General features: G+C 42.9%; 1 protein-coding gene across 4 annotated transcripts in view; it reads right to left on the reverse strand.

Moving 5' to 3' along the window:
* Positions 1-27,706, reverse strand: part of LOC109903561 (rho guanine nucleotide exchange factor 2) — a 57,325-nt gene that overhangs the window by 9,293 nt on the left and 20,326 nt on the right. For all 4 annotated transcript variants that reach the window (XM_031786857.1, XM_031786856.1, XM_031786859.1 and 1 more), the window contains 7 exons: positions 7,329-7,491; positions 1,743-1,810; positions 1,555-1,618; positions 1,194-1,326; positions 828-1,081; positions 396-646; positions 69-194 (listed from right to left, as the gene is read on the reverse strand). In XM_031786857.1, the coding sequence (XP_031642717.1) occupies positions 69-194; positions 396-646; positions 828-1,081; positions 1,194-1,326; positions 1,555-1,618; positions 1,743-1,810; positions 7,329-7,491 (1,059 nt within the window). The remainder of the gene's footprint in view (positions 1-68; positions 195-395; positions 647-827; positions 1,082-1,193; positions 1,327-1,554; positions 1,619-1,742; positions 1,811-7,328; positions 7,492-27,706) is intronic.

The raw sequence follows: 27,706 nt of genomic DNA on the forward strand, positions 1-27,706 counted from the left end.
TCTCTCCCCCCCCCCCCCCCCCCCCGCCTCACTCCATCCACCTCTCTTGCTCGCTCTCTCTCTCTTACCCGTATGAAGTGCTGAAACCTCTTGTCTCTGGCCAGCAGTTCCTTGTATAGTTTCACAGCTTTGGGGTGGCGGCTACAGAACTCAGCATAAGCTTTCCTCATCTCATCTGCACACTGACCTGAGAACTGAAAACACACAACAGGTATCAACTCAGTTAGTGTGTGTGCACAATATGTTTAAATTATGCATTGTTCATTGGGTGTTTAGTATGAATGCATTCTAATGTTAATGGACGGCAACGTTGGTACATGCGTCTCGGGTTCTGTGTGTGTGACCGTGGATGTTAGTTCTATCGTCTGAGTGTGTGTGCCCAGTGCGTTTCCTACCTGTTCAGTCAGTATATCCCCCAGTTGGTTGATAGTAAAGTTAGTACCGCTACCGGGGGCTAGACTGTGTGTGCGTCGTGTCATAAGCTGGGAAAGGAAACGTGTGTGTAGCGCCATCAGCTGCTCCAGACAGGGGAAGACAGCGTGCGCCACGCCCGGCTCCAGCAGCACCTCGTCCAGCATGCCCTGCCGGAACACCCCCTCCATGATCCGCAGGGTCCTCACGTGGTGGAACTCTGTCTGGATCAGCTCTGAGAGGGGCGCGGAATGGAAAACAGCGTTAGGGATATACAGTACCTTCACATAACACACAAACACACAGAGAGACAGAGAGAAGGGATAGAAAGAGAGAAAGAGATAGGAATATAGCGAGAGAGCAAGAGAGAGAGAAGAGGGAGAGAGAGAAAGAGTGAGGAAGAGAGGTGTTCTCACCATAGATGACGTCCTGTCTCTTGATGACGTCTTTGCGGTGCGTCTGCAGGTAGGAGGGGTCTACGGCCCGGCTCCATGAGTCAGCCTCAAAGTCCTTCCCCTCCCTCTCCAGCTCCTCCAACATGGCAGCATAGTACACCTCCCCCTCGTCGTTGAGGGACTCCATTGACATGGCTCTGTTTCTGAAGTTCAGGGAGTCTGTGGACTGAGACAGGATCCTCCGCAGTCCCAACGGTGAGTCGTCATTCAGATTCCTGGAAACACATTTTTGAACACAACAGTTACACAACGTTTCAAACAACTTCATATCAGTGCCCTGCTCGCATAGGTTAATCAATTGATGACTCTACAAAGCAGCCTGCTCACCCTGCAAGGTTTTGTGTGGAGACACTCTTGGAGAGGGAGAGGCCAGAGCGGACACGGCGGGAACCCAGCAGGGACTGACGGAGACTGTCGGACGGATAGATGGCTGAGCTGGGCCGCTCCTTCATCATAGGGGCTGGAGAAAGAGAGAGAGAGAGAGAGAGAGACAAGGGGTTCAATTGAACTTTTCCTGTCCAAAAGGATTTAAATCCATATGATGCAGTCAGTACTACATCCATACTGCAGTGGCAGTTACCAGCCAACATGTGGTAGCACCCCTATATTCACATGCAGAAAGGAGGCATTAATTGCGAAAGAAGGAGAGGAAATAGGATAGAAGTTTTTGAGGAAAAGAGATACTAACTTTTGGTCCTCAGAGCTACGTTCGGCAGCGCGGAGCTGTTCCTCACCAGGGCTAGCTTCTGTTGCTGCAAAACCCACAGAGAAAACACATTCAGACCAATGTCTCATCCAACAGTCAACTTCTCAAAGAACAAAAGGCCCAACTTTTGCTTTTCATACATTAAAAACCTTTCCTTTCCCCTCTCTTACCTTTTGTTTCATCTTGGCACAGTTGGCCAGTGTGTCTCGACAGCGGTTGTGGATGGTGACATTGCAGGCTGCAACACAGAAACACAAAGATCAATTTCCCCGACACTCCACAATATCTGCATATGCACTGTTGATAAGAATGGCAACTAACTTCATGAAATCATGAGACTATTTTTGAGGCACTTGTCATTACGGTCACGATGCATTGCTTCCAGAGTGACTGGTGAGTACAGCTATCAAGTGAAGTTGATAAAGGTGCCCACTCCTCCTGTTCCAGATAGGGTTATCAATGACACATTGTACATTTGATACTGGCACTGACTCTAATTTCGTAGTTTTTTTTCTCCACATGTTTTTTATTAGTTCTACCACTTTGATATTGAATACTGCACTGTTGGGTAGGGCTTGAAAGTGAAGCATTTCACTGTACTTGTGCATGTGACAATTAACACTTGAAACCTTGAAACCTACGCTTTCTGACACCAATGAAAATGTTAGCACTGTTATTAAAACCTCTCCTATGCTTCAAAACACCCCTTCTCCCCTCCTCTCTTCCCTCAACTTCCCTTTCTCTTCATTGTTAGAGGGGCTCCACTTCCTGGTACATGTTTTCTGGACAGGAAGTTCTCCTGGAATGGCGGTGGGAGGTTGAAGGGATGTCTGAGGCAGGTTATCGGTGTGTAAGTGCATGTGTGTGTGTCCTGAGTCCTGGGAGTGTTGTTGCGTCCATATGAAACAGCCTAAAAGCGTTTATGAGAGTTCTTGCCCACTACACAGGGTTGTCTTTGTTCTAATAGCAGCCCAAGGCTAGACACACACACACACACACACACACACACACACACACACAAAAGAATCTCCCTTAAAAACTCTACATATTCCTCTACTTTAGTCTTTCCAATGTCTCTACCCAGATTACACATTTGCTACCAAAGCAGACTAAATACAGCCAAAACACTTGTCAGAAGTATGCTTTGCTTTGGCGGGGTGCATTTCCTTGGTGCCGTTCCTATTTTCAACCAATAGTTTCCACACACATGAGAGGGAACATAGGGCTAAAAATACACTCTTTTCAGGGTGTGTTCTCCATAAAAGCCAACATTTTACAGAGCATGGACTCAGCTAACACGCTTTCTACTTAAACCTCAGAATGCGAGGCACACTGTGACCCATTCATCGCTCAAACTCTCACAACACACACACACATACACAGGCTACAAACGATTTAAACATACCCAAAGCCCCTCACACACCAGTCCTTACAGAAGGACAAACACATCCAGTAGATATTGTCCCCAATGCTAAAACAAACAGACTAGGCCCCTTGCTCACTAAACCAACATGCCAGTGTTGGAGCAACACTGTTGGTGCTGAAACGATGGTGGCCTTCTCCAAGGCTCGTAGAGACGTTTAGAAAGTACTGTTAGACCCTTCCCCTAAAGCTCAACATCGCTGCTCGGAAACTAGACTGGAGACCCAACAGGATTAATGGCATACTATTATAGATATGTCCATACAGAGTGGATCTACAACATAGAAATGCTTTGGGGTTACAAATACTGCTTAGAATCCCCACTTCCTTATGACACTATATTATTTACAGTTCACTTGTCTTTAACTAATTATCTTATTTATTTCTATGATTACACTGTACACTGTTTGCACAAAACATTAGGAACACCAGCTCTTTCCATGAAATTGACTGACCAGGTGAATCCAGGTGAAAGCTATGATCCCTTATTGATGTCACTTGTTAAATCCACTTCAATCAGTGTAGATGAAGGGAAGGAGACATTTTAAAGAATGATTTTGAAGCCTTGAGACATAGATTGGGTATGTGTGCCATTCAGAGGGTGAACGGGCAAGACAAAGGATTTAAGTCGCACCGGTTTGTGTCAAGAACTGCAAAGCTGTTGGATTTTACACACTCAACAGTTTTCCGTGTGCATCAAGAATATTCCACCACCGAAAGGACATCCAGCCAATTTGACACAACTGTGGGGAGCATTGGAGTCAACACGGGCCAACATCCCTGTGGAACACTTTCGACACCTTGTAGAGTCCACGACCTGACGAATTGAGGCTGTTCTGGGGGGCAAACGGGCGAGGACAATTCAATATTCTTAATGTTTTGTACACAGTGTATACCCCCCAATTGTAATCTGTGTGTGAGTGTAATCTAGGACCCTTAGATGATGTAAAAATGAGCCAAACAACAATGGCCTGGTCGTCTTAATCTGAGTCTTAATCTGTGTCTGAGGAGGTAATCTCACACGTAATGACACAGCGCTACACAGAGGCTACACACATTCAATTACACCCTGCTGGCCACCCAGCAGGGCTCCTATTTGTCAGTTATCCGTTCATGCAGAGAACAATAAGATGTGAGGCAGGAAATAAACACGAGTTCAAATGTTGATGAAAACAAAAACAAAATGTCTTTCTCTGCAGTAATGGAATAAAGGGTCCCTGAAATGAATTTGAAATAAATAATAATAAATAAAAAGATACCTGTGGACTTCATTCAAATTCAAGCCAAACATTGTTGTACATCAAGAACACGTACTTAATTGATTGAATACATAGACAATATTGTAAAATCCTCCCTGGTGACTCCAAACCGGAAACATCCACTCAGACATGAAATCAATGGATTCTCCCAAAACAGGCGGTGCTACCTACTCCACACACACACACACACACACACACACACACACACACACACACACACACACTCTCCCCCGCACCCAGCCTAAACATATGTCTCCCCTGTCCCAATTCACAGGGGACCTCAGATAGCAATCCCGATGTAGGACAATGTCATGACCCCGTATTCAAACATCGCTGGGTCTCTGAGGCAATATGGCTCTGTGTTAAACAGGAGAGGTTTAACTGTGTTACCCTCCGCTCATTCATCACTCATTACTGTTAGGGACCACTAATATCTGTGGACGCAGAGAGGAAGAGGGATTGGGAGTGTGTCTGTGTGCATTCGTTCGTGCTGACCTGCCTATGTGTGCGTGCATGTGTGTGCGTCTATGTGTGCATGCATATGTGTGTGTATGTGTGTGTTAACACACGTCAGTGTGGCAGATTGCTTGTTAATCTCCCACACTCCAACTACCAGATGCACTATTTCCAGATTACAGTCGGGGAGGGTGGTAGCAGCTGTGTATTGGGGCAAGAGGGGGGGGGGGGGGGGGGGGGGCTGTTTCAGATCCACCAAACAAAGAGAAAAGCCCCTCTCTCAACAGACAGTGGGCTTCATCATAGACCTACTGTATAATCTCCTAAACCTGCATTCTGTACTGTAGTTACACTATAGCTACTTTGTCATTCTCCATCTCTATATTGAGTCTTACAGGTCTAATAGTTGTGTTGCATCTAATTATAACATATTAGCAAACTGAAAAGGTAAAACTGTGAAAAATATTAGTTGAGTTCAGACAAACTGACTATGACTGACCCAAGGCATGTTGCCTAAACCAATTTAGATTCTTATTGAATCTAAATCTAATCTAAATCAAACAGACTCTAGACTAAAAATACCTTAACTGGCTTAACTGGCTTGAATATATGAATAGAGAATCCAACACTAAGGGAATTCCCAACCTGAAATAGTCTCACAGCCGGCTCACACCTCAGTCCCTCCTACTTACAGTAGGCATCCACTCTGTTTCTATTCCCGTTCTCTCCATCTCCATCTGTATCTCGCCCCCTCTCTCACCTCCGGTGTAGTTTACAATGATAATGTATTCATGCCCCCTTCAGCCCAATACGCACACATACACACCCAGACCTGACCCTGTGAATATAATTATGCCCCCAACCCAAATCAATAGCCTATGTGTTCTATCTAAACTACAGCTGGTGTACCCCTTACCCCCCACTGCAATCTCTGTGCCCACCGTCTCTCTCATTCTCAAGTACCGGAACTCTCTCACACACACACAATACTCATAACCACTCACTCACTCACTCACTCACACACACACACACAATACTCATAATCACTCACTCACACACACAGGCGCACACTCACAAACACACATACACGGGCATACACACACCACTCTTTGGCAGCAGACATGTGTAATCACACCCCATGCCAAGAGCCTTCCCTCTCCCACCCCCACCCCCACCCCCATGCCCCACTGTACCCCTCCCCCTGTGCTCCCCTTCTCTCTCTGTCTGTCTGTCTCTCTCTCTTCTCTTTTATCTCTCTCTCTTTGAACCTCGTCTTCAGAGCTGTAGGGGTCAAGGTAACGAGGTCGAAGATGGAGCAGCTATTTCCTCAACTTGAAGGACAATGAACTTCATCCATACATCAATATTCAATCAAAATAGGTAATTGGGTTTGATAAGACAAAAGGCATCCCTCTTTCCCTTTAGGAATGTACGTTTGGATTGATTTAATGATAAATACACATCTCAATCGACTATGACAGTCAATTAAATTGTCTTTGATGTTGCTGTGGGGACAGTGTAGTGTTGTTGCATGGTGTAACGCTCGTTTCAAAATGGGGTAAGCAAAACAAAAACACAATTCTCAGTATGGACTTCCTCTTTCTATCTCAGGCAAACTCCTCTCTGTCTGTTAGTGTCATCATGCATCATCCATATGGTTTCGTCTCCTACTCTCGTCTTTCTGGTTCACTTGTTTGTTAACTAATATCTCTCTCTCCCTCCCCCTCGGTCTCTCTTGACCTGAGAACTGATGGCCCCTGAGGAGCCTTTTCACTCAATATGTTCTCCTCTACCTCCACCTCTTCCTTCTACCCCTGTCTTTCCCCCTCTTTCTGCTCTCTTTATCTGTCCACCCTTCTCTCTGGATCTTCCTCTATTTGTTTTCCCTGTTTGCCCTGGAGTCTCCCTCCCTCCCTCGCTCGCTCCCACTCCTCCCTCCCTCCCACTCCTCCCTCCTTCCCTCCCACTCCTCCCTCCTTCCCTCCACCCAGCTGTTCCTCCAGGCGAGTGGAGAGAGGGGCAGGCCATCTGATCTGTGCTCCCCACACACTAACACTATTGTCTGGGCAGGGGAAGGGAGAGGGTTCTCCTAGAAGTCAACAGCTGATTGATTCTCAAAAGGAGGGAAGGAAGGAGAGAAAGAAGGGAAGGAGGGAGGGAGCAAAGAAAAACATTGAGAGGGTGCAGGAGGAATCCCCTCTCCTTTTCGCTCCCCTGCTATTCACTGTGTGTTTCCTTCCCTCTTTTGATCCAACTCTTTGGCTCATTTGTTTCTTCTACCTTTATTGACCCACACGTCCTACCCCATCTCTCTCTCTACCCTTATTGTTTGAATCTTCTTTTTCTAGCTCCAATCTCTCTCTCCTGCTGTTCTTTTGATCACCCTTTCTCTTCCAAAGCAATCCCCCCCCCCCCTTTACACTAGACAGTCACTAATCTCTCCCTCTCTCCCTCCAATATGACAACCCTGGGGCAAGATGTCTGTTGGTCCACTGATCTGGTGATGCATCAATACACCAATACCCCGATAATGTTATCGCTAATGACATTAGGCTTTTGTCTGGGCCTTGTGAGTGTATGTACTGCCTACAATAGTGTGTGTGTGTGTGTGGTACTCACTGGGGCAGCTGAGGGCCTCTTTAGCGGTGATGCTTTTGTTGCAGGCGGAACAGAGGGTGGTGGCAGACACGGTGAGGGAAGTGAAGAGGTGGCCGTTGCTGTAGCGCGCCTCCCGCTCCCGCGCCTCCTTTTCCCTCTCCTTCATCCGCTCCTTCTCTTTGTTCTGTAACCAAAGACACAAATCAGCGCCAACCGATGCAATCTGTGGATGTTAACTGTTTAAAAAAAAAGCCACTCTCGCTCATCTCACACTGTCAACCGTTCTGGATATTCCACAGCTGTGAGATGCTTGTCTGGTGCTCAGGTCTCCTCATACTGTATATGCAGCATGCACTTTGTTTCATAGAGTAAGTTTCACTGAATGAGGACAGCTGGTGCATGAGGAATTGTAAATGTGGTGTTTTCAGGAATAGTATTTCTCTCTCCCTCCCACTCAGGGAGATTGACAGCCTGGGGACTGTCTTTAATCTCGTTGTTACACTACAGGGCTCTCCATGCTGCCTCAGCATAACTCAAGCGCATTCAGCGTGAGAGTGTATTCCGTGTGCATGTTAGCAATTGCGAGTGCGTGTGTCCTTGTGCATCTAAGAATGTGTGTGTGCGTGTACTATGCTAATTAGTGTAGGTGCATGTGCGTGCATTTGCAATTGTGTAGGTGTGACTCAAATGTGAATGTTCCGGTGTTACTTTGCCTATGTAATATCCAGCTGTTCCTAGCATGGTGCCTTATTTTATACCACACATTTTAATGCCAGCCTGTCTGTCTGTGTCCAGACCAGAGCACCAGTCTATGCTGCTGGTTGTGACTCTGGCCGTGCTGCTAAGTCAGCAGAATAATCAGGTACCAAACAGCTTTTCACAGCCGGTGGCCTTTTAGTCACAAACTAATCTCCTGATGTTGTGAACACAGACAAAGTAGTCCATCTTCAGTGGCTTTGTCACTCTCAGTTTTTTTAGCTCTCAGCTAATTATCAACTCAACAACACGTGGCGTTACGATGAGGTTGTGTATCCACTGTAGCGAGAGTATATGACTTACAGGTGCTTCCAGTAGGTTCTCAGTAAGCACTTTAGGCAATTATTTATGTTCAAGAGGATAACTCTGCCATCAAATTTGTTTTGAAATGACTCAAAATGGTATTCCATGTCAAATAATCCTTGTGCATCACCACAACTGCTAATGCTACCAAAACAAACAGAACAAAAGCTGTTTTCAAATACACAACATGTCTATTATCTGAAATGATGCCCTTCGATACTGGTTGTACTGTATTTTCTAAAATATTGAGAGGACATGATCAACAAAGCAGTTCTCTCTAAGAGTGTAGACTTCAGACCCTTGACGTACACATAAGGAAAGCTCACCCTGTTGGTTTATCATGATGGGCAGCAGAGGGGTTTAACCCGCTCACCGGAACGTGCCACACAACTATAACGTTATCGGAAAGAGGAAGAGAAATAACTAAAAGAAGGATTTGTCAGGGGTTCCTTTGAGAACCTAAACAAAAGGCCCGGGGGCCCCCATTGTGAGGAACTCATTCAGGACATGTCACCATCTCAGGGGTATGTAAAACACACCCAAAGGAAAGAAAGCAGAGAGGAATGGAGGGATGGATGGAGTGAAAGTAGAAGGGAGAGGAGTTCAAACCCATCCATTTACGTTAGCTAATTAAAAAGGCAACCCGCCAAGATTTTGATCTGAGGTGAAAATGGTGGAAAGAGACTCAAGGGTAAGGACATATAGGACACACTGACACATGCAACATGCTGGTGTGATGACTAGCTACAGTTGTGACGCTGTAATGACGGTGGAATGAGGTGAGACAGTCCAGGACACTGGTCCAGGACACTGGCTCCCCTTACAGACCCTCATGTCTAAACACACTAACCCACATTTACATTCACTCCATTTTGAAGAGGAAGGAAACAGGTGCACAATTTGGCACTGGGCACCAAGCCAATGCTTGGTAAATCTTTCTAAGCTTCTCGGTAGAATTCATCCATAGAGTTTAACTGCATCCATGTAGCGTCCATCGCCTAGCAACTCCTGTACAGTATGTCTGAGGTGGGCTGGCTTTAATGGCGGTAGGATGAGCACTGCGGCAGCATGCTCTAATCCACTCTGTCCCCCGCAGAGCAGAGGTAGGTTAGTCGACTGTTACCAAACTGCCTCCCTCACTATTATTAATGCACAGTCTGCTCTATCAGCCAAGACCACCTTATTAAGACCTTTTTCTATAGAACTGACTCTTACACTAGATATCTGGCACACTGACTGAATTTCCCCCTCCCCCTATCCATCGCTCTCACACACTCGCTCCATCTCTCTCCCCTTCCCTCTTTCTCTCTCGATTCCTCTCTTCTTGTCTCTCTCTATCCTACCCTCCTTATCACGCTCCTCTATAGTGGATTAACAGACTGGATTAGAATCATCGGACTCAGGGCGGATAGGGAATGGTGTGAAAGACGAGAAAAATAGATAGTGAGCGATAGGAAGAGAGAGTGAGAAGAGTGAGTGAGATTGCTAAGAGCATTTAATTGAGGGAAAGAATGCCACAATGCAGTTTATGAAGAGCGGCGCTGCTGGTAAATTGTTACCAAATGGGTGTAATGACTTTTTAATGAAAAGAGGGCGGGGCAGTGGGGAGGAAGAGAGAAGCTGCTGTTATAGACCAGGGATTAGTAGATACTTTTAAGGGGCGGATTAGGCCACAGACTTAACCTCTGCCCAAGCCTTCCAGATATCTAACCTTACCCCACTGAGGAATTTACACTGTTTGGTGGATGAGCAGAGGACAAGGCCTTCTTACTCTCTCTCTATTTTGTCTCTCTCGCCCTCTACTCAATTCAAATGTCTTTATTGGCATGACAATAGCCATATCACAAGCAAAAGGCTAGGAAGTAAGACTGGGAAATTACGTACTATGAAGAAATGAAGAGTATATTTCCAAAACGCTATATCCACAAATGTTTATCAGAAATGATTGCTTCTGGGTACCGTCATGTGTGTGTAAAATATTACTGTTCTCAGATTTTTTATTCATAGATTTTAGATGTGTATGAAAATGTGTTTAGCTGGAATAGAATGTTCATATCTTGTATATTTGTATTGGTATGTGCCAAGCTAAGGGACTTGCCTAGTTAAATAAAAGGTTAAATAAATAAAAAATATATATAAATGAATGCACTTAAGAGCACCTGCTAAATTAATCAAATGTAAAATGTAAATGTTTTACATACAGATTAATTATAACTCTATTGGGGGAAAAAAACATTCCTTTTTTTTAATATTGATGCCCCAAATGCATCCTTTGTACAGTTCTTTTAACCTAGCAGTGGCACTTATTTCTCTCAGAGTGAGGTGGTTAAGCAGCATTTTGCAAAGAAAAAACATTATTATTTGTCTCTCTGAAATGAAACCATCAGGTGATAGATAGATTTTAAACAAATACATGTCTATCATTGAACACCACCATACCGTGAATAGATAGTGAAAAAACACTCCAATCTCTTTCATCATTTCTATAAAACAATAAAAGATCATTTACCAACATTTCTGAAAATGGATATACACTGAGTGTACAATACATTAGGAACACCTTCCTAATATTGAGTTGAACCCTCTTTTGCCCTCACAACTGCCTCAAGTCAGGACATGAACTCAAGGTGTCGAAAGCGTTCCACAGGGATGCTTCCCACAGTTGTGTTAAGTTGGCTGGGTGTCCTTTGGGTGGTGGACCATTCTTGATGCACACGGGAAAATGTTAAGCATGAAAAACCTAACAGCGTTGCAGTTCTTGACACACTCAAACCGGTGCGCCTGGCACCTATTAACATACCCGTTCAAAAGGCACTTAAATATTTTGTCTTGCCCATTCACCCTCTGAATGGCACACACACAATCCATGTCTCAATTGTTTCAAGGCTTAAAAACCCTTCTTTAACCGGTCTCCTCCCCTTCATCTACATGGATTCGACATCAATGTAACATCAATAATGGATCATAGCTTTCACCTGGTCAGTCTATGTCATGGAAAGAGCAGCTGTTCTTAATTTTTTGCTCACTCAATGTATAGTCCCTCTCCCCTGCTCCTCTACCTCCTCTCTCATATGATTCCCCTGTATCAGATAGCTGCCAGAGGAGAGCTAATGCTAAAACTCTGTAGTCGACTTGTTTATTAAACTGCCTCTCCCGTGCTCCTGGCCAGTCTGAGAGGAGACCACATCACAGTGTGTTGAGTTAATCAGCCTAAGGAGGCCTCTAGGATCCATGACCCTACCACCGTCAGACGTCATCCCCCCACCACAAGACCAACAAACCCACTAAGATAACACCCTATCTGGATGTACAAACTTTATAGGATCAACTTCTCAGTGATGATCAGACGAAGGGCTTGGGATTCAATCAAACACGTACTACGGAATGTTTGATTGTGTTACGGAAAAACGCACTAGGGGAAATATCACTTTGAACTTTGTACACTGAAAAAAAGGCTATCATCACCAAACAGGATGTTGAACCAAGATTACGCCTGTATTTATATGTCCATGTTTCAATCTAAAATGAGATACTTTAGACATGTGCGTCTACAGAGAATGAGTATCCTGCACAAGGCCATAAAAGCAGTATACAATTCTCACCTGGGGATTACGAACCAGTATGCCCTCAGGTCACAAGCCTCAACCTTAACCACCACTATGCCATATAACAGTATCCCAGTCTGAACTCTGACCCCAGACAGATAAGACACAGAGATAAAAGAGCTGTTAACATGCTGTTGTGGTGAACAACACAAACAACCAGAAGGTCAATAAACCTGCTATAGGGGAGTGATCAGAAAAATGTATGATGAGGGCAACGTTCCTTGTTATTTTGGATGGGGGAGTCTATCGTAGCCTTTGTCTCTTAGTGGTTGAAGAGCACCTTTGGCCAAATTCAGCCAGCCATTGTGTAGCATGGCTAATCCTTTGTTTTGTAAATTCTTCTTAGACTGGCACTGTGTCTATATAAAGTGGCATGTATTACTTTTTTTAGATGGAAGGAAGTGACCTAATTAGTTTACTGTAAGCAATGAAGCTTGGGTATGCTGCTGGGATCTGGCTTTATTGATGCTAATGGTTAACCAAGAGGTTGGCATGACCGAGAATCTAGCCAAATAGATGCAGATACACAGTGCTAGGCAGTTAACATTGAGTTCTGTGTGTATGCAAAGACATATACTGAGCAAAAATATAACGCAACATGCAACAATTTCAAAGATTTTACTGGGTTACAGTTCATAGAAGGAAATAGGTCAATTGAAACAATTCATTAGGCCCTAATTTATGGATTTCACATGACTGGCCGGGATGAAGCCATGGGTGGGCCTGGGAGGGCATAGGCCCACCCACTTGGGAGCAAGGCCCACCCACTGGGGAGCCAGGCCCAGCCAATCAGAATGAGTTTTCCCCCACAAACGGGTTTTATTAGGCAGAAATACTTTTTGTGCGTATGGAACATTTCTGGGATCTTTCAAATCAGCTCATGAAACATGGGACCAAAACTTTACATGTTGAGTTTATATTTTTGTTCAGTATATAATAAATAGAATGGAAATGACTATTTAAAGCAATTGTCAAAATGTTTTTATGCCACAAGTCCATTTCTGATGAGTCAGTTTCCAGGCGTCAACCAGTTTTCCTGCCGCAACAATAAACACTTCATATTTATCATGACACTTCTACAAAGTCTAGCATGCACTTTACTGGGCTGCCATGACAGATGAGGTCAGAGGAGTTTCAGATGAGATGGACAGAGAGCCATATAGATTCTTCCCTTTCTATATCTATGAAGGGTGCTATCTGAAAGTGTCAAGACTCATGAAGTCTCTGTTCCCCTTCAGACTGTGATATTGGCATCTGTTGTTTTCAGGGGACTGAACTCATGTGCAGATGCCTGAGCCAGAGAAAATGTGCTCACTTTTGGTCCCTCTATTAAAAGCTTCTATGAATACATGTCATTCACTCCCCTTCCTGCAACCAAACAGCCCCAGAGACTCAGACACAACAAAACTAAATAGGAAAGGGAGAAACAAAACTCACAGTGTCGAAAAACGTTGTTTGGAAATGGGTTTGTATACACAGTCCAAACATTTTTGTAAAAAGCAGTTTTTGTTTCAGTAATCTGTTTTCTACCAAATTGTCTATGCTAGTGCTTCAGTGCTGACATCACACACCGGAAGTTCATTATACTGACTTCCTGTTTCATGGAAAAGGCAGTGGAGCCAGAGGAGAGCATGGAGACTGGGGTTGGTGAGTTGAGAGCATAGCAACACTACAGTTGGAGGGGAAGGACAAAGTTGTTGTTCATAATCTTAGATCCGGGCTTCTCAGACAGCCTTGTAGACTTCTTTGACACAGATCAACACCATGGCTTTGCGTTGCAAACAATTTTGTCCAATTTTGTCCAGTCTGACTGACAAAGCAGACATTTTAGGCATTTTTTTTGTCATATAGCTGGATATGTAGTGAATGTAGGTTAAGTAAAGAACAGTGACAACCCACTGGGTAAATACTTGTTGATTCTACATTGTTTCCATATCATTTTAACACCAAAATTCAATGTGATGAAGTTTAACTTCTTATGTTTGGGGGGCAGTATTGAGTAGCTTGGATGAATAAGGTGCCCAAAGTAAACGGCCTGCTCCTCAGTCTCAGTTGCTAATATATGCATATTATTAGTAGTATTGGATAGAAAACACTCTGAAGTTTCTAAAACTGTTTGAATGATGTCTGTGAGTATAACAGAACTCATATGGCAGGCAAAAACCTGAGGAGAAATCAAAACAGGAAGTGAGAAATCTGAGGTTGTCATCTATTCAACACAGTTCCCAATGAAATCCCCTTGAGATATTAATGAAGTTGTACTTCCCAGGGCTTCCACTAGATGTCAACCGTCTATAGAAATTTGAATGAGGCTTCTACTGTGTTGTGGGACTGAATGACAGCAGAAGGAATCAGGTGTCTGGCAGTCAGCCATTTCCTGGTCACCCGCATTTCACATGATAGCGACCTGCGTTCCATGGTTCCTGAAGACGCAAAGGAATACTCCGGTTGGAACTTTATTGAAGATTAATGATAAAAACATCCTAATGATTGATTCTGTACTTAGTTTGAAATGTTTCTGAAATGTAACGCTGACCAGAACGAACGTTTGGATATGTTTACCAAACGCGCTAACAAAAGTAGCTAATTGGACATAAATAACAGACATTATCGAACAAATCAAGCATTTATTGTGGACCTGGGATTCCTGGGAGTACATTCTGATGAAGATCATCAAAGGTAAGGCAATATTTAACAATATTTCATTTATGGTTTATGTTGACTACAACATGGCAGCTAATTTGACTTGATTGTTCTAAGCGCCGTCTCAGATTATTGCATGGTTTGCTTTTTCCGTAAAGTTTTTTCGAAATCTGACACAGCGGTTGCATTAAGGACAGATATATCTATAATTCCATTTGTATAACTTGTATTATCATCTACATTTATGATGAGTACTTCTGTTGAATTGATGTTGCTATGTAAAAATCACTGGATATTTTTGGAACTAGTGAATGTAACGCGCCAATGTAAGCTCAGATTTTCTGATATAAATATGAACTTTATCAAACAATGTATTGTGTAACATGAAGTCCTATGAGTGTCATCTGATGAAGATCATCAAAGGTTAGTGATTCATTTTATCTCTATTTGTGCTTTTTGTGACTCCTCTCTTTGGCTGGGAAAATGGCTGTGTTTTTCTGTGGCTTGGTGGTGACCTAACATAATTGTTTGTGATGCTTTCGCATCACTGGTGGGATTAACAACAAGACTACCTTTAAAACAGTATAAAATACATGTATGTTTGAGGAATTTTAATTATGAGATTCCTGTTGTTTTGAATTTGGCGCCCTGCACTTTCACTGGCTGTTGTCATATCATCCCATTAATGGGATTGCAGCCCACAGAGGTTTTTAATCAACGTGGAAAACTGATTGGATTTGCAAAAAGTCATCAACGTAAGGGAATTCCGTCTTTTTTCTAGCCAACGTTTAATCTAAATCCAATGACATGGTTACATTTTTTGTTGATTTCACATTGAATTCACGTTAGTTGGCAACTCAACAAAATGTAAATCAAAACAAAGACATTGAAATTACGTCTGTGCCCAGTGGGAAGTACTGATCAACTAGGAATTTGAACCATAGGCTTTCTAGTAACTATATGACTGGTAACTATAGCATAGACACTGTAAACATAAATGTTTATTAACTTATAACAAATAAGTGTTCAATAATCTATTTTTTTTATAAATGCACTAAGACTAAAAATTCATTCAACACATATTGCACATAATGTAGCTCATAAACGATAATGCTTTGTTTTGATGTGAAGGCCCATTATTGCTCTCCCTTAAGTAACTCATTATCCACACAGTGTAGTCATAAGTTATTACAGCCAGACACTAACAAGCTTGGCTGATCCTTGTTCCGGTTGACTGAATAGCTTTGGGTGTGTCCTCTCCTCTCCTCTGTTTATGTATTATTTTTGCCGACACACTTTCAACCCAGGGTATACAGTGGCTTGCGAAAGTATTCACGCCCCTTGGCATTTTTCCTATTTTGTTGCCTTACAACCTGCAATTAAAATGGATTTTGTTTGTATAATTTGATTTACACAACATGCACTTGATTTACACTTCCACTTTGAAGATACAAAATATTTTTCTTGTGAAACAAACCGGAAATAAGACACAAAAATGTAGCTTAAGCGTGCATTCCCACGCCCCTCCCAAAGTCAAAACTTTGTAGAGACACCTTTTGCAGCAATTGCAGCTGCAAGTCTCTTGGGGTATGTCTCTATAAGCTTGGCACATCTAGCCACTGGAATTTTTGCCCATTCTTCAAGGCAAAACTGCTCCAGCTCCTTCAAGTTGGATGGGTTCCGCTGGTGTACAGCATTTACGTCATACCACCGATTCTCAATTGGATTGAGGTCTGGGCTTTGACTAGGCTATTCCAAGACATTTAAATGTTTCCCCATAAACCACTCGAGTGTTGCTTTAGCAACATGCTTAGGGTCATAGTCCTGCTGGAAGGTGAACCTCCATCCCAGTATCAAATCTCTAGGAAGACTGAAACAGGTTTCTCAACAATTTTCTTGTATTTAGCACCATCCATCATTCCTTCAATTCTGACCAGTTTCCCAGTCCCTGCCGATGAAAAACATCCCCACAGCATGATGCTGCCCCCACCATGCTTCACTGTGGGGATGGGGTTCTCAGGGTGATGAGAGGTGTTGAGTTTGTGCCAGACATAGCATTTTCCCTGATGGCCAAAAAGCTCAATTGTAGTCTTATCTGACCAGAGTACCATCTTCCATATGTTTGGGGAGTCTCCCACATGCCTTTTGGCAAACACCAAACGTGTTTGCTTATTTTTTTCTTTAAGCAATGGCTTTTTCTGGACAGTCTTCCGTAAAGACCAGCTCTGTGGAGTGTACGGCTTAAAGTGGTCCTATGGACAGATACTCCAATCTCCGCTGTGGAGCTTTGCAACTCCTTCCTCATCTTTGGTCTCTTTGTTGCCTCTCTGATTAATGCCCTCCTTGCCTGGTCTGTGAGTTTTGGTGGGCAGCCCTCTCTTGGCAGGTTTGTTGTGGTGCCATATTCTTTCCATTTTTTAATAATGGATTTAACGGTGCTCCGTGGGATGTTCAAAGTTTCTGATATTTTTTTATAACCCAACCCTGATCTGTACTTCTCCACAACTTTGTCCCTGACCTGTTTGGAGAGCTCCTGGTCTTCATGGTGCCCCTTGCTTAGTGGGGTTGCAGACTCTAGACCTTTCAGAACAGGTGTATATATACTGAGATCATGTGACAGATCATGTGACTCTTAAATAAAGCCCGCCTGTGTGCAATCTAACTAATTGTGTGACTTCTGAAGGTAATTGGTTGCATCAGATCTTATGGGCTTCGTAGCAAAAGGGGTGAATACAAATGCACACACCACTCTTCCGTCTTTTTTATTTTTTAGATTTTTTTAAAAAACAAGTTGTTGTTTTCATTTCACTTCACCAATTTGGACTATTTTGTGTATGTCCATTACATGAAATCCAGATAAAAATCGATTTAAATTACAGGTTGTAATACAACAAAATGGGAAAAACGCCAAGGGGGATGAATACTTTTGCAAGGCACTGTATTGTGTGATGTCAGCTCACTGAAGCGAAATAAGCGCAGTCTAATCAGAGGGTGAATAAGTGGTCAACTAACCTCAGAATGACATCACTAACTAATGCGATAGAAAGTCATTAGTGCACAAAGGAACAGAAACGCATACAACAGATTCACAGAATAATCACACTAGAATGACCTGCATACAGAAACTTAAGTTGAATCTGAAAACAAAATGTAAACATGACGCTATTGATATAGGTTGAAATTTACAGGGACATATGCCAGTGGTCCCCAATGAGATTGTGTTCCTCAAATGACATATGTAAACAATCAAAACCCATTGTGCAGTCTGCCTTTATTCGAGTTGAGCCAACTAAACCAAGGTGTGTCAGGCAGGAAGGGCTGTCCTGTGTGTATTGCGACGTCACAGGAAAGTGGACTGCCATAATAGAGTTAGTGGTAGTCAACACATGGACATACACTAGGGGGAACAAAGCCATTTGCCTTTGCTTGCTACACAATCGGTCTGCGGCAGCCCAGGATCTCCTTCAAGTTAACCCTGTGTCATGCGTGAAGAGGGTCAGTCCCTCTGTTCTAGGAGAGGAGGAGAGGGGGGGGGGGTCTTATTATGGGAGAGAGTGTGCTTGCTACTGTCCCCTGTAGCAGAGAGAGTGAGGCTGAGAGAGACGGAGCCCTGGTTAATGGGCCATAACAATGAGCTTGTCTGTTGTCTCTCTCATTTCAGATGACATCAGCAGCATAGTGACAAAAAATGATAGCTAATGGGTAATTAAATATCCTCAGAATGATCTTTGTGAACAAGCACAGTCACCAATCCCCATAGCACGTATGAGAGACATTAAAAATAGTGATGGAATAGCTACACTGTGAAGTGTAGCAGCTTGACGAGATCATCAGTAGCAAGGAGCAGCATGGAGAGTCTGCCTAAACCCAACAAAAAGGAGTGAAGTTATGAAGGTATACACTGTCTAGACAAATATATGTCCTAAGAGGAGATGGAGGATTACTAACCGAGAGAGTAAGAGGGAAGGAGAGAGAATGAAACCGAGATACCTAGGAAAGAGCGAGAGGCCTGGAGGGGAAGACCCACGAAAGCAGGAGGCTGAAACGAGTGAGGGAGAAAAAGAGAGACCTAAGCAAGAAATAAAATGGGTCTGGGATGAAGGGAGGGGGAAGCAGACAGATGGAGAAACGGATACAGGGGGAAGAGAGAGAACCCCAGAGAGAGGTAGAGAGCGCGATGTGGCGAGGAAACAAAAGAGGAGAAGAGAATACCTGACACAGTGAGAGAGCCTAGCAGGTAACTGGATTTCAGCGTGTATTGATGGAGGAACAAAGAAATAGAGAGCAGACAAAGAACACAAAGAGAGATGGAGAAACTGGAGACACTGGGGAAGAGAACTACTGGATGTGTTTAGAACTGTATCCTAAGGGTTACTAAATGTATCGAAAAAAGACATTGAGTGTGTGGATCCATTGTTCTCATCTTTGTGTGTGCGTGTGCATTCAGTACGTGCATGCATATGGGTGTGCGTTTGTGTGGCAGCAAAGGGGAGGTATGGCTATAGTATTTGTGTGCTGTATGTGTGTTGTCGCAGGGGAAGGTGGTCATTATAATAATCGGGAACGTGTCCATCTTTTGCATGTTCCTGTGGGCGAGGAGACTATAGATGTAGGATCTTAATTTGAGCCAGTTTGCTACACCAGGAAAATAATCCTGCATTAATAGGAAATGTGAATTACAATGTGGATTATAATTCATGGAAATATTTTGCAGGGGTTGATATTTTTTTTATTAGGGCAAATCAAGCCTTTTTAAACCTTGAATAACCTACAAGTTTGCATTTCCTGCTGTGCAGTAAAATTCGCAGCAACAGAAGAGTGATCAACTAAAGATCCTACATCTGTATCAGAGACAGATGGCATCTATCATGAGGCTTAGTACACTATGACCTTGATGATGTGAGGCGAGGCCACACACCCACACAGTTCTGTGGGAAAATTAATGTCTGCCCCCTAGTTAGCACCTGACTGTCCCAAGGGCACATTCATTAATAATGAGTACAGCTACACACCCACACCCACATGTAGGATCATAATTTGATGACCCTGTTGCGGGAGAACTTTCCTGCAATGCACAACATTTTAAACTTGAAATGTTTTTGAGGTTTAAAAGGCATCTGAAGTTTGTAATTTCCCTTTAGTAATTTCAGACTTGATTTTCCCGTTGTGAAAAACATAACCCCTACAAAAATGTTCCTTCATTATAATCTACATAATAATTAACATTTCCTGTTTTTGAAGGATTACTTTCCTGCTGTACCAAACTGGCTCAAATTAAGATCCTACATCTGAACACACACATATTATACACACGCACAAACTGACTTATGGAACAATTCCTTACAAAAGGTACGGCACACATAAACAGTAGAGAGAGAGAGTTATTAAACAGTAGGAGTCCACATACCAGTGTTTTATGGTTACAGCTATTTCCACCACGACATAAAATAACAGAGGCATCTTCATCAGGGGAAATCTGTTTTTCGTAATCAATAAACATATTTAATCGTTATTTTTTCATGCTAACTATCAACTAAATCAAATCTTTTTAGTTGACAGTGAAAGGATGTTTCTTTTTTTGCTGAGCTTATATACAGGGGGTGTACCGGTACAGAGTCAATGTGTGGGGGCACCGGGTTGGGGTAATATGTACATGCAGCGGCGTAAAAGAGGGGGATGGGGGGCAATGCAAATAGTCCGGGTAGCCATTTGATTAGATGTTCAGGAGACTTATGGCTTGGGGGTAGAAGCTGTTTAGAAGCCTCTTGGACCTAGACTTGGCACTCTGGTACCGCTTGCCATACAGCAGCAGAAAGAACAGTCTATGACTAGGGTGTCTGGAGTCTTTGACAATATTTAGGGCCTTCCTCTGACACAGCCTGGTATAGAGGTCCTGGATGGCAGGAAGCTTGGCCCCAGTGATGTACTGGGCCGTTCGCACTACCCTCTGTAGCGCCTTCCGGTCGGAAGCTGAGCATTTGCCATCCCAGGCAGTGATGCAATCAATCAGGATGCTCTCGATGGTGCAGCTGTAGAACCTTTTGAGGATCTGAGGACCCATGCCAAATCTTTTGGGGGAATAGGTTTTGTCGTGCCCTCTTCACAACTGTCTTGGTGTGTTTGGACCATGTTAGTTTGTTGGTGATGTGGACACCAAGGAACTTGAAGCTCTCAACTTGCTCCACTGCAGCACCGTCGATGAGAATGGGGGCGAGCTCGGTCCTCTTTTTCCTGTAGTCCACAATCATCTCCTTTGTCTTGATCACGTTGAGTGAGAGGCTGTTGTTCTGGCACTACACGGCCAGGTCCCTATAGGCTGTCTCGTTGTTGTCGGTGACCGCAGGACAAAACATAAAATGGAATTGCTCTTGGTCTTTTTTAGCCTACTAAACAGAGGTATCTGGGTATTTAGGGTTACTACTGTTTTCACTGAAGTATATTCCAGTTTAGTGCACCTCTTCAATTCAAAATGATGATCCCTGATAGAAGAGTGCCTTTTTGTCCGTCTGTGATGAGGACGGAGGAGAGAGGAGACCGAGCTCAGATGGTAGGCCAGGTCCTTTCAGCTCCAGATGTGATAACTATCTATGCCTTGACAGTCATTTCAGCATGGTCAGAGAGAGCCATTACAGGCTATGCACTAATATTAATTTATATTAGTGATCGGGGGAAAAATCTATGTAGTTACATATCGCAATATACATTTTGGACAAAATTATATCAATATTTGACTCCAGCCCTAATTTATAGTCTCCTTTTGTGCATTTTCCCCTGATAGGTATGACTAGATAGGTTTTCACTAGTAATCCTTCTATTCAAATCAGTGTTTATGAAAGCCAGGATACTGTGATGAAGCTACAGTATTTCAGTCTCTTGGGTAATTACTGTAGCAGACTTTACCCATTAGCAGCCACTCAGGGGGAGTGTGAGGGGGGAACTGGGGCTATTGACTGAGTCATCAGGTTCACACAGGATGTTTGTTTTAAGAAGCTCTCTGATGAGTTCACTTCCTGTGACTCTGGCTTTAGTTAGTTTGGGTTCCACCCCTGACCCCCACTCAGTCACCTCTAGTAGGGGTTTCACAAAGGCAATGCTAAGACTCCAAAGAAAACAACTGTAATAAAATGCTAGCTATTGCAACACCCAAACCCCCTATACAAAGTCCTTTACCTACATACTACTAAGCACCCCTCCACCTATCCTTATTTCTCCTAAATGTTTTCTTTCCTCCCTCTCTTTTGTCCCCCTTTCGTAATCACTCGCTATCCTGATAACTCAAACGGAAGTCTTCCACTGCTCTATGACCGTAGAGAAGAAACGTTAGTGGGGAACATGGTGTTTGGCTGGAGCTATGTGGCTGAGTAGCCAATCAAACCTGTCGCTCTCCTCTTCCTCAATCTCTAGTCCTCCTTCTCTCTCACTTTCTCTCCTTCCTCCCCATGGGATTGGTCCATTCCCCTACCAGTCTAGTCAGCTGCTGTGAGGTGAACCCATTGTCCGTTACCAGGCTGACTGTGAGAACAGCCCCCTAAAGCAACACTGTTTACACAGGTGCAGTCACACACTGGTGACCACAATGACAGTGTGTGTGTGTGTGTGTGTGATCTGTCGACAGAAGGTGAGATGGTGTGTCCATGTGTGTGTGATTATGTCTCTGTTGGGTGTTAAAGTGTGTGTGTGGGCACACTTTTGAGTGTTAAAACAGGCCTTAGCCTCATGGGAAGAACTTTGTGTGCGTGCATTAGAGGTCGACCGATTATGATTTTTCAACGCCGATACCGATTACTGGAGGACCATAAAAGCCGATACCGATTAATTGGCTGATTATTTATTTATTTGTAATAATGACAATTACAACAATACTGAATGAACACTTATTTTAACTTAATATAATACATCAAATCAATTTAGCCTCAAGTAAATAATGAAACATGTTCAATTTGGTTTAAATAAGGCAAAAACAAAGTGCAATATGTTCCATGTAAAATATGTGCCATGTAGGAAAGGTAACGTTTCAGTTCCTTGCTCAGAACATGAGAACATATGAAAGCTGGTGGTTCCTTTTAACATGAGTCTTCAATATTCCCAGGTAAGAAGTTTTAGGTTGTAGTTATTATAGGAATTATAGGACTATTTCCCTCTATACCATTTGTATTTCATTAACCTTTGACTATTGGATGTTCTTATAGGCACTTTAGTATTGTCAGTGTAACAGTATAGCTTCCGTCCCTCTCCTCGCTCCTCTCTGAACTCGAACCAGCAACACAACGACAATTAGCGCGCGCTAACTAGCTAGCCATTTCACTTCGGTTACACGAGCCTCATCTCGGGAGTTGATAGGCTTGAAGTCATAAACAGCGCAATGCTTGACGCACAACGAAGAGCTGCTGGCAAAACGCACTAAAGTGCTGTTTGAATGAATGTTTACGCGCCTGCTTCTGCCTACCACCGCTCAATCAGATACTTGTATGCTCAGTCAGATTATATGCAACGCAGGATACGGTAGATAATATCTAGTAATATCATCAACCATGTGTAAATAACTAGTGATTATGAATGATTGTTTTTTATAAGATACATTTAATGCTAGCTAGCAATTTACCTTGGTTTACTGTATTCGCGTAACTCCTTGTGGAGTGCAACAAGAGAGAGGCAGGTCGTTATTGCATTGGAATATTTAAGGTTACAAGATTGGATCCCCCGAGCTGACAAGGTGAAACTCTGTCGTTCTGCCCCTGAACAAGGCAGTTAACCCACTGTTCCTAGACCGTCATTGAAAATAAGAATGTGATCTTAACTGATTTGCCTAGTTAAAAAAAGATTAGATAAAGGTGTAAAAAAAATAGCAAATTGGCGCTCAAAAATACTGATTTCTGATTGTTATGAAAATTTGAAATCGGCCCTAATTAATCGGTCGACCTCTAGCGTGCATGTATGTTGTACAGTGTATGGTCTGTTTTGTCACATGACCGAGCGGTTCAGGCCCATTAACTGGGCACTCCTTATTCCTGGGCCTGCAGACATATGATGCATGTCCACTTTATGAGTCTGCACTGAAGAATGGCCTCTCTATGGCACTGTCTGAAACAGAAGCTGATCTAGGACTGGGCCCCTATAAAATAGCATGAATGGAACCAACAGGTCACCATTTAACCTTAATGAATGAAGTCTACATGCCGCTTTGATTAGGTAAAACATATTTTATATATTTTGGGTTTTAACTTCTTCGAGATAGGGGGCGCTCTTTTAATTTTTGGTAAAAAACGTTCCTGTTTTAAACAAGATATTTTGTCACGAAAAGATGCTCGACTATGCATGTAATTGACAGCTTTGGAAAGAAAAAACTCTGACGTTTCCAAAACTGCAAAGATATTATCTGTGAGTGCCCCAGAACTAATGCTACAGGCGAAACCAAGATGACATTTCATACAGGAAATGGTCCAGATTTTGAATGCCCTGTGTTCCAATGTCTCCTTATATTGCTGTGAATGCGCCAGGAATGAGCCTGCACTTTCTGTCGTTTCCCCAAGGTGTCTGCAGCATTGTGACGTATTTGTAGGCATATCATTGGAAGATTGACCATAAGAGACTACATTTACCAGGTGTCCGCCCGGTGTCCTCCGTCAAAATTATTGCGTAATCTTCAGGTCCATGCGCGTTCCATTTTCTTCAGAGGAGAAACCAAACTGCCACGAATGATTTATCATCGATAGATATGTGAAAAACACCTTGAGGATTGATTCTAAACAACGTTTGCCATGTTTCTGTCGATATTATGGAGTTAATTTGGAAAATAGTTTGCGTTGTAATGACTTAATTTTCGGGTTTTTTCGTAGCCAAAGGTGATGAACAAAACGGAGCGATTTGTCCTACACAAATAATATTTTTGGAAAAACAGAACATTTGCTATCTAACTGAGAGTCTCCTCATTGAAAACATCTGAAGTTCTTCAAAGGTAAATGATTTTATTTGAATGCTTTTCTTGTTTTTGTGAAAATGTTGCATGCTGAATGCTAGGCTTAATGCTATGCTAGGCTATCAATACTCTTACACAAATGCTTGTTTAGCTATGGTTCAAAAGCATATTTTGAAAATCTGAGATGACAGTGTTGTTAACAAAAGGCTAAGCTTGAGAGCAAATATATTTATTTCATTTCATTTGCGATTTTCATGAATAGTTAACGTTGCGTTATGGTAATGAGCTTGAGGCTATAAATAGGATCCCGGATACGTCGCAACAGGTTAAGAGTACATAATGACATCCGCTCACTTGCTTCCCCACTTTAATTGTTGTCTTTCAGCATGTCACATACAGATGTGGGATCTTAATTTGATCATTCTTTTGTTGCTAAGAATTTTCCTGCACATCAGGAAATCCAAACGTGTAGTGTATGAGGTTTAAAAAGGCTTTTAAAGTTAGTGCTTTCTACTTTAAAATGTCAGACTTGATTTGCTGTAACAATTTTTTTTATCATCAACTCCTTAGTTTTAAAAATATTTTATCCATTGTGATTCAATGGTCTCCATCTGTCTCCCCTCATTGGGCTGCAGATCTGAAGAAGGAATGGTTACAAGCAGAGGTTTGAACTTGAGTCACATGACTTGGACTCGAGTCAGGCTCGAGTCACAAATATGATGACTTGCAACTCGACTTTGACACGAATGACTCATGACTTAACTTGGACTTGAGCCTTTTGACTCAAACTGACTTGATACCCTCCCCAAGCCCAAATATTAAAATGATGCTATTAAAAAAGTGTGCAGTGCATCAACTCTTCATTTAACAAATTACAGTTTGAATCGGACAGCAGTCAATCAAATTGTGCCAGCTGAGAAAAAGTTGTGCGTGGCAGTGCAGAGGAACGTCAGCAGGTGAATTCAGATGGAGCCCTTGGAAAGATGATACCCAAAATTATTATTTTCGGATATAAAGACGATGCTGTATCAACAAAACGGATTGCAACTTGCAAAACATGCGGGAGGCGCAACAATTTCCAACTTTGTTCGACATTTGAAACTGCACAAAGAACGGTAAGTCGTGGTTAATATAGCCGACAGCTATATACAGTGTATCATGTAGGCTAGCGTAACGTTAAATCAATGAGCCTCCACACAGTCAGTCAGTGCGGGAATGTGAACATTGAGTTATAACTGGCAAGGCAGTTGGTAGCCTAAATCCTGCCTGATGTTACTGCTGATCCTAAAACAAGGTTGGGCGATTGTGTCCAAGCCTACATCGCCCGATTGCGCCCCATAGCGATCCTCGATAGTCGATCACTATTGGGGGGAGGGTCTTTCTCATGGCTACCCATATATTTCAATGGAAATGTAATGTTTATTTGGAAAGTAATAAATAAATATATATATATATTTAAAAGCATTCATGATTTGCATAAATGTAATATACTAACTATTACTCTTGTTAAAAATATGAAATGGTATTACATTTGGTGAAGAGCACATTATGACTTGTTTAGGACTCAAAACTCAAAGTTTAGGACTTGAGACTTGACTGTCTTGACTTGGGACTTGAGTGCTAAGACTTGAGACTTACTTGTTACTTGTAAAACAATGACTTGGTCCCACCTCTGGTTACAGGTCATAAGTCATATTGGCAGACCGGGGGGGGGGGGGGTCAGATTGCAGGTTTCTGAGGTCACATGATCAGGAAAAGGCTTCTTTAAGATTACGGAGTTTATGGCCTTGGGTTTAAGGACAGAGCGCACTGTGTCAGTCTGACAACTGGAGTGTGTGTGTGCATGCGTGCAATGCTAAGAGTGTAGGTCTTCAATTTAGACTCCTAGCTATTTTTCCTGGAGGCACCGACCACTAGAGCACATAATGAGAATACAACAGGCTGATCACACAGACACTCCTCGCCTGTCTCAAACAGATATATACGGCAAGGACTGACTCATCTCCTGTCTTTCTGACTCACCCAGACACTTTCAGCCTACGTCAACTACACATCTCATAATATTAGTCTTCCAGACAGATTTAAAACTCTGATATATGATTCGGCAATAGGAAAGCCCTAAATATATAGAATATATCTAAAGCAACTTAGGTGTGCAGTGAGTTATTGGCACAGCAATGAGGGAGAGATAATGTGGGAAAAGCCCACCAGTCAGAGCCATTCCCCAACTGGTACAATGGAGACCCTGTGACAACTGACAAGAGAGCTTCCTCCCTCTTTCTCACACAGGCACAATATCTTTCTCTATCGTCCGCTATCCCTTCCCAACCTCTCCAATTCCATCTATTTCACTCAAACCCCCTCTCTTTCTCTCATCTTCCCCCAGGGCTGTATATATCACAATCCCTGCTCTGTCCTGCCCCACATTCTACCCAATGATGTGCAACTTTGCTGGGGTGCATAGGGTCCAATGAACAGCAATGGAACCCCCAAGAGAAGAGAAAGGGTTGGGTTGTGAAATGCATGAAACATGGGATTTCTGCCTAATCTAAATGTATGCCAATGCCAAATCTCTTTCTCTCACACATATACACAGTCCAGAAGTGTGTGTGTGTGCATTTGTCTGTGTATGTGTAGACATTGAGCCCTGGAGTATTTCATATGTGATTGTCTGGCACTGCGAGTTTGTATTGGCATGTGGCTCCGTGTGACTATGCATGCCAGCCCTGATGCCTTTCCACCAGTCACATCTGCTGGCATGTGTGTTTGGGTCTGCTTGTTCTAGTGGGGGTGGAGGTCACGGCACTGGGATGCTAAATTAGCTTTGGCCAAAAGGCTGAAATCCCACAGTCAGACGAAGAACACACACACACACGTTCACATTCAAACAAATACGTACGCATGCACACACAGAAATCCCTCACTCTAACCTCTCTGACTCAGTGGGCATCACCCACTAACATTTCCCCTCAACACAATGACACACACACAATGTGATTTTAGTTAGTAATGTTGCCATTGGTGAATATGTTTGGACTTCTGACTACTTGGTTGGGTCTTACAATCTATGCCCACAACAGCTGTACTTTCTCCACTATCCTGTTCTAACAAATCCTTCTCTTGTGGCCTTCTCCATTAAAGTTTGACCAAACAAAAGGCTACGCAAGACAGAACTA

Source organism: Oncorhynchus kisutch, linkage group LG13, assembly GCF_002021735.2.
Source record: "Oncorhynchus kisutch isolate 150728-3 linkage group LG13, Okis_V2, whole genome shotgun sequence".
Taxonomy (NCBI): domain Eukaryota; kingdom Metazoa; phylum Chordata; class Actinopteri; order Salmoniformes; family Salmonidae; genus Oncorhynchus; species Oncorhynchus kisutch.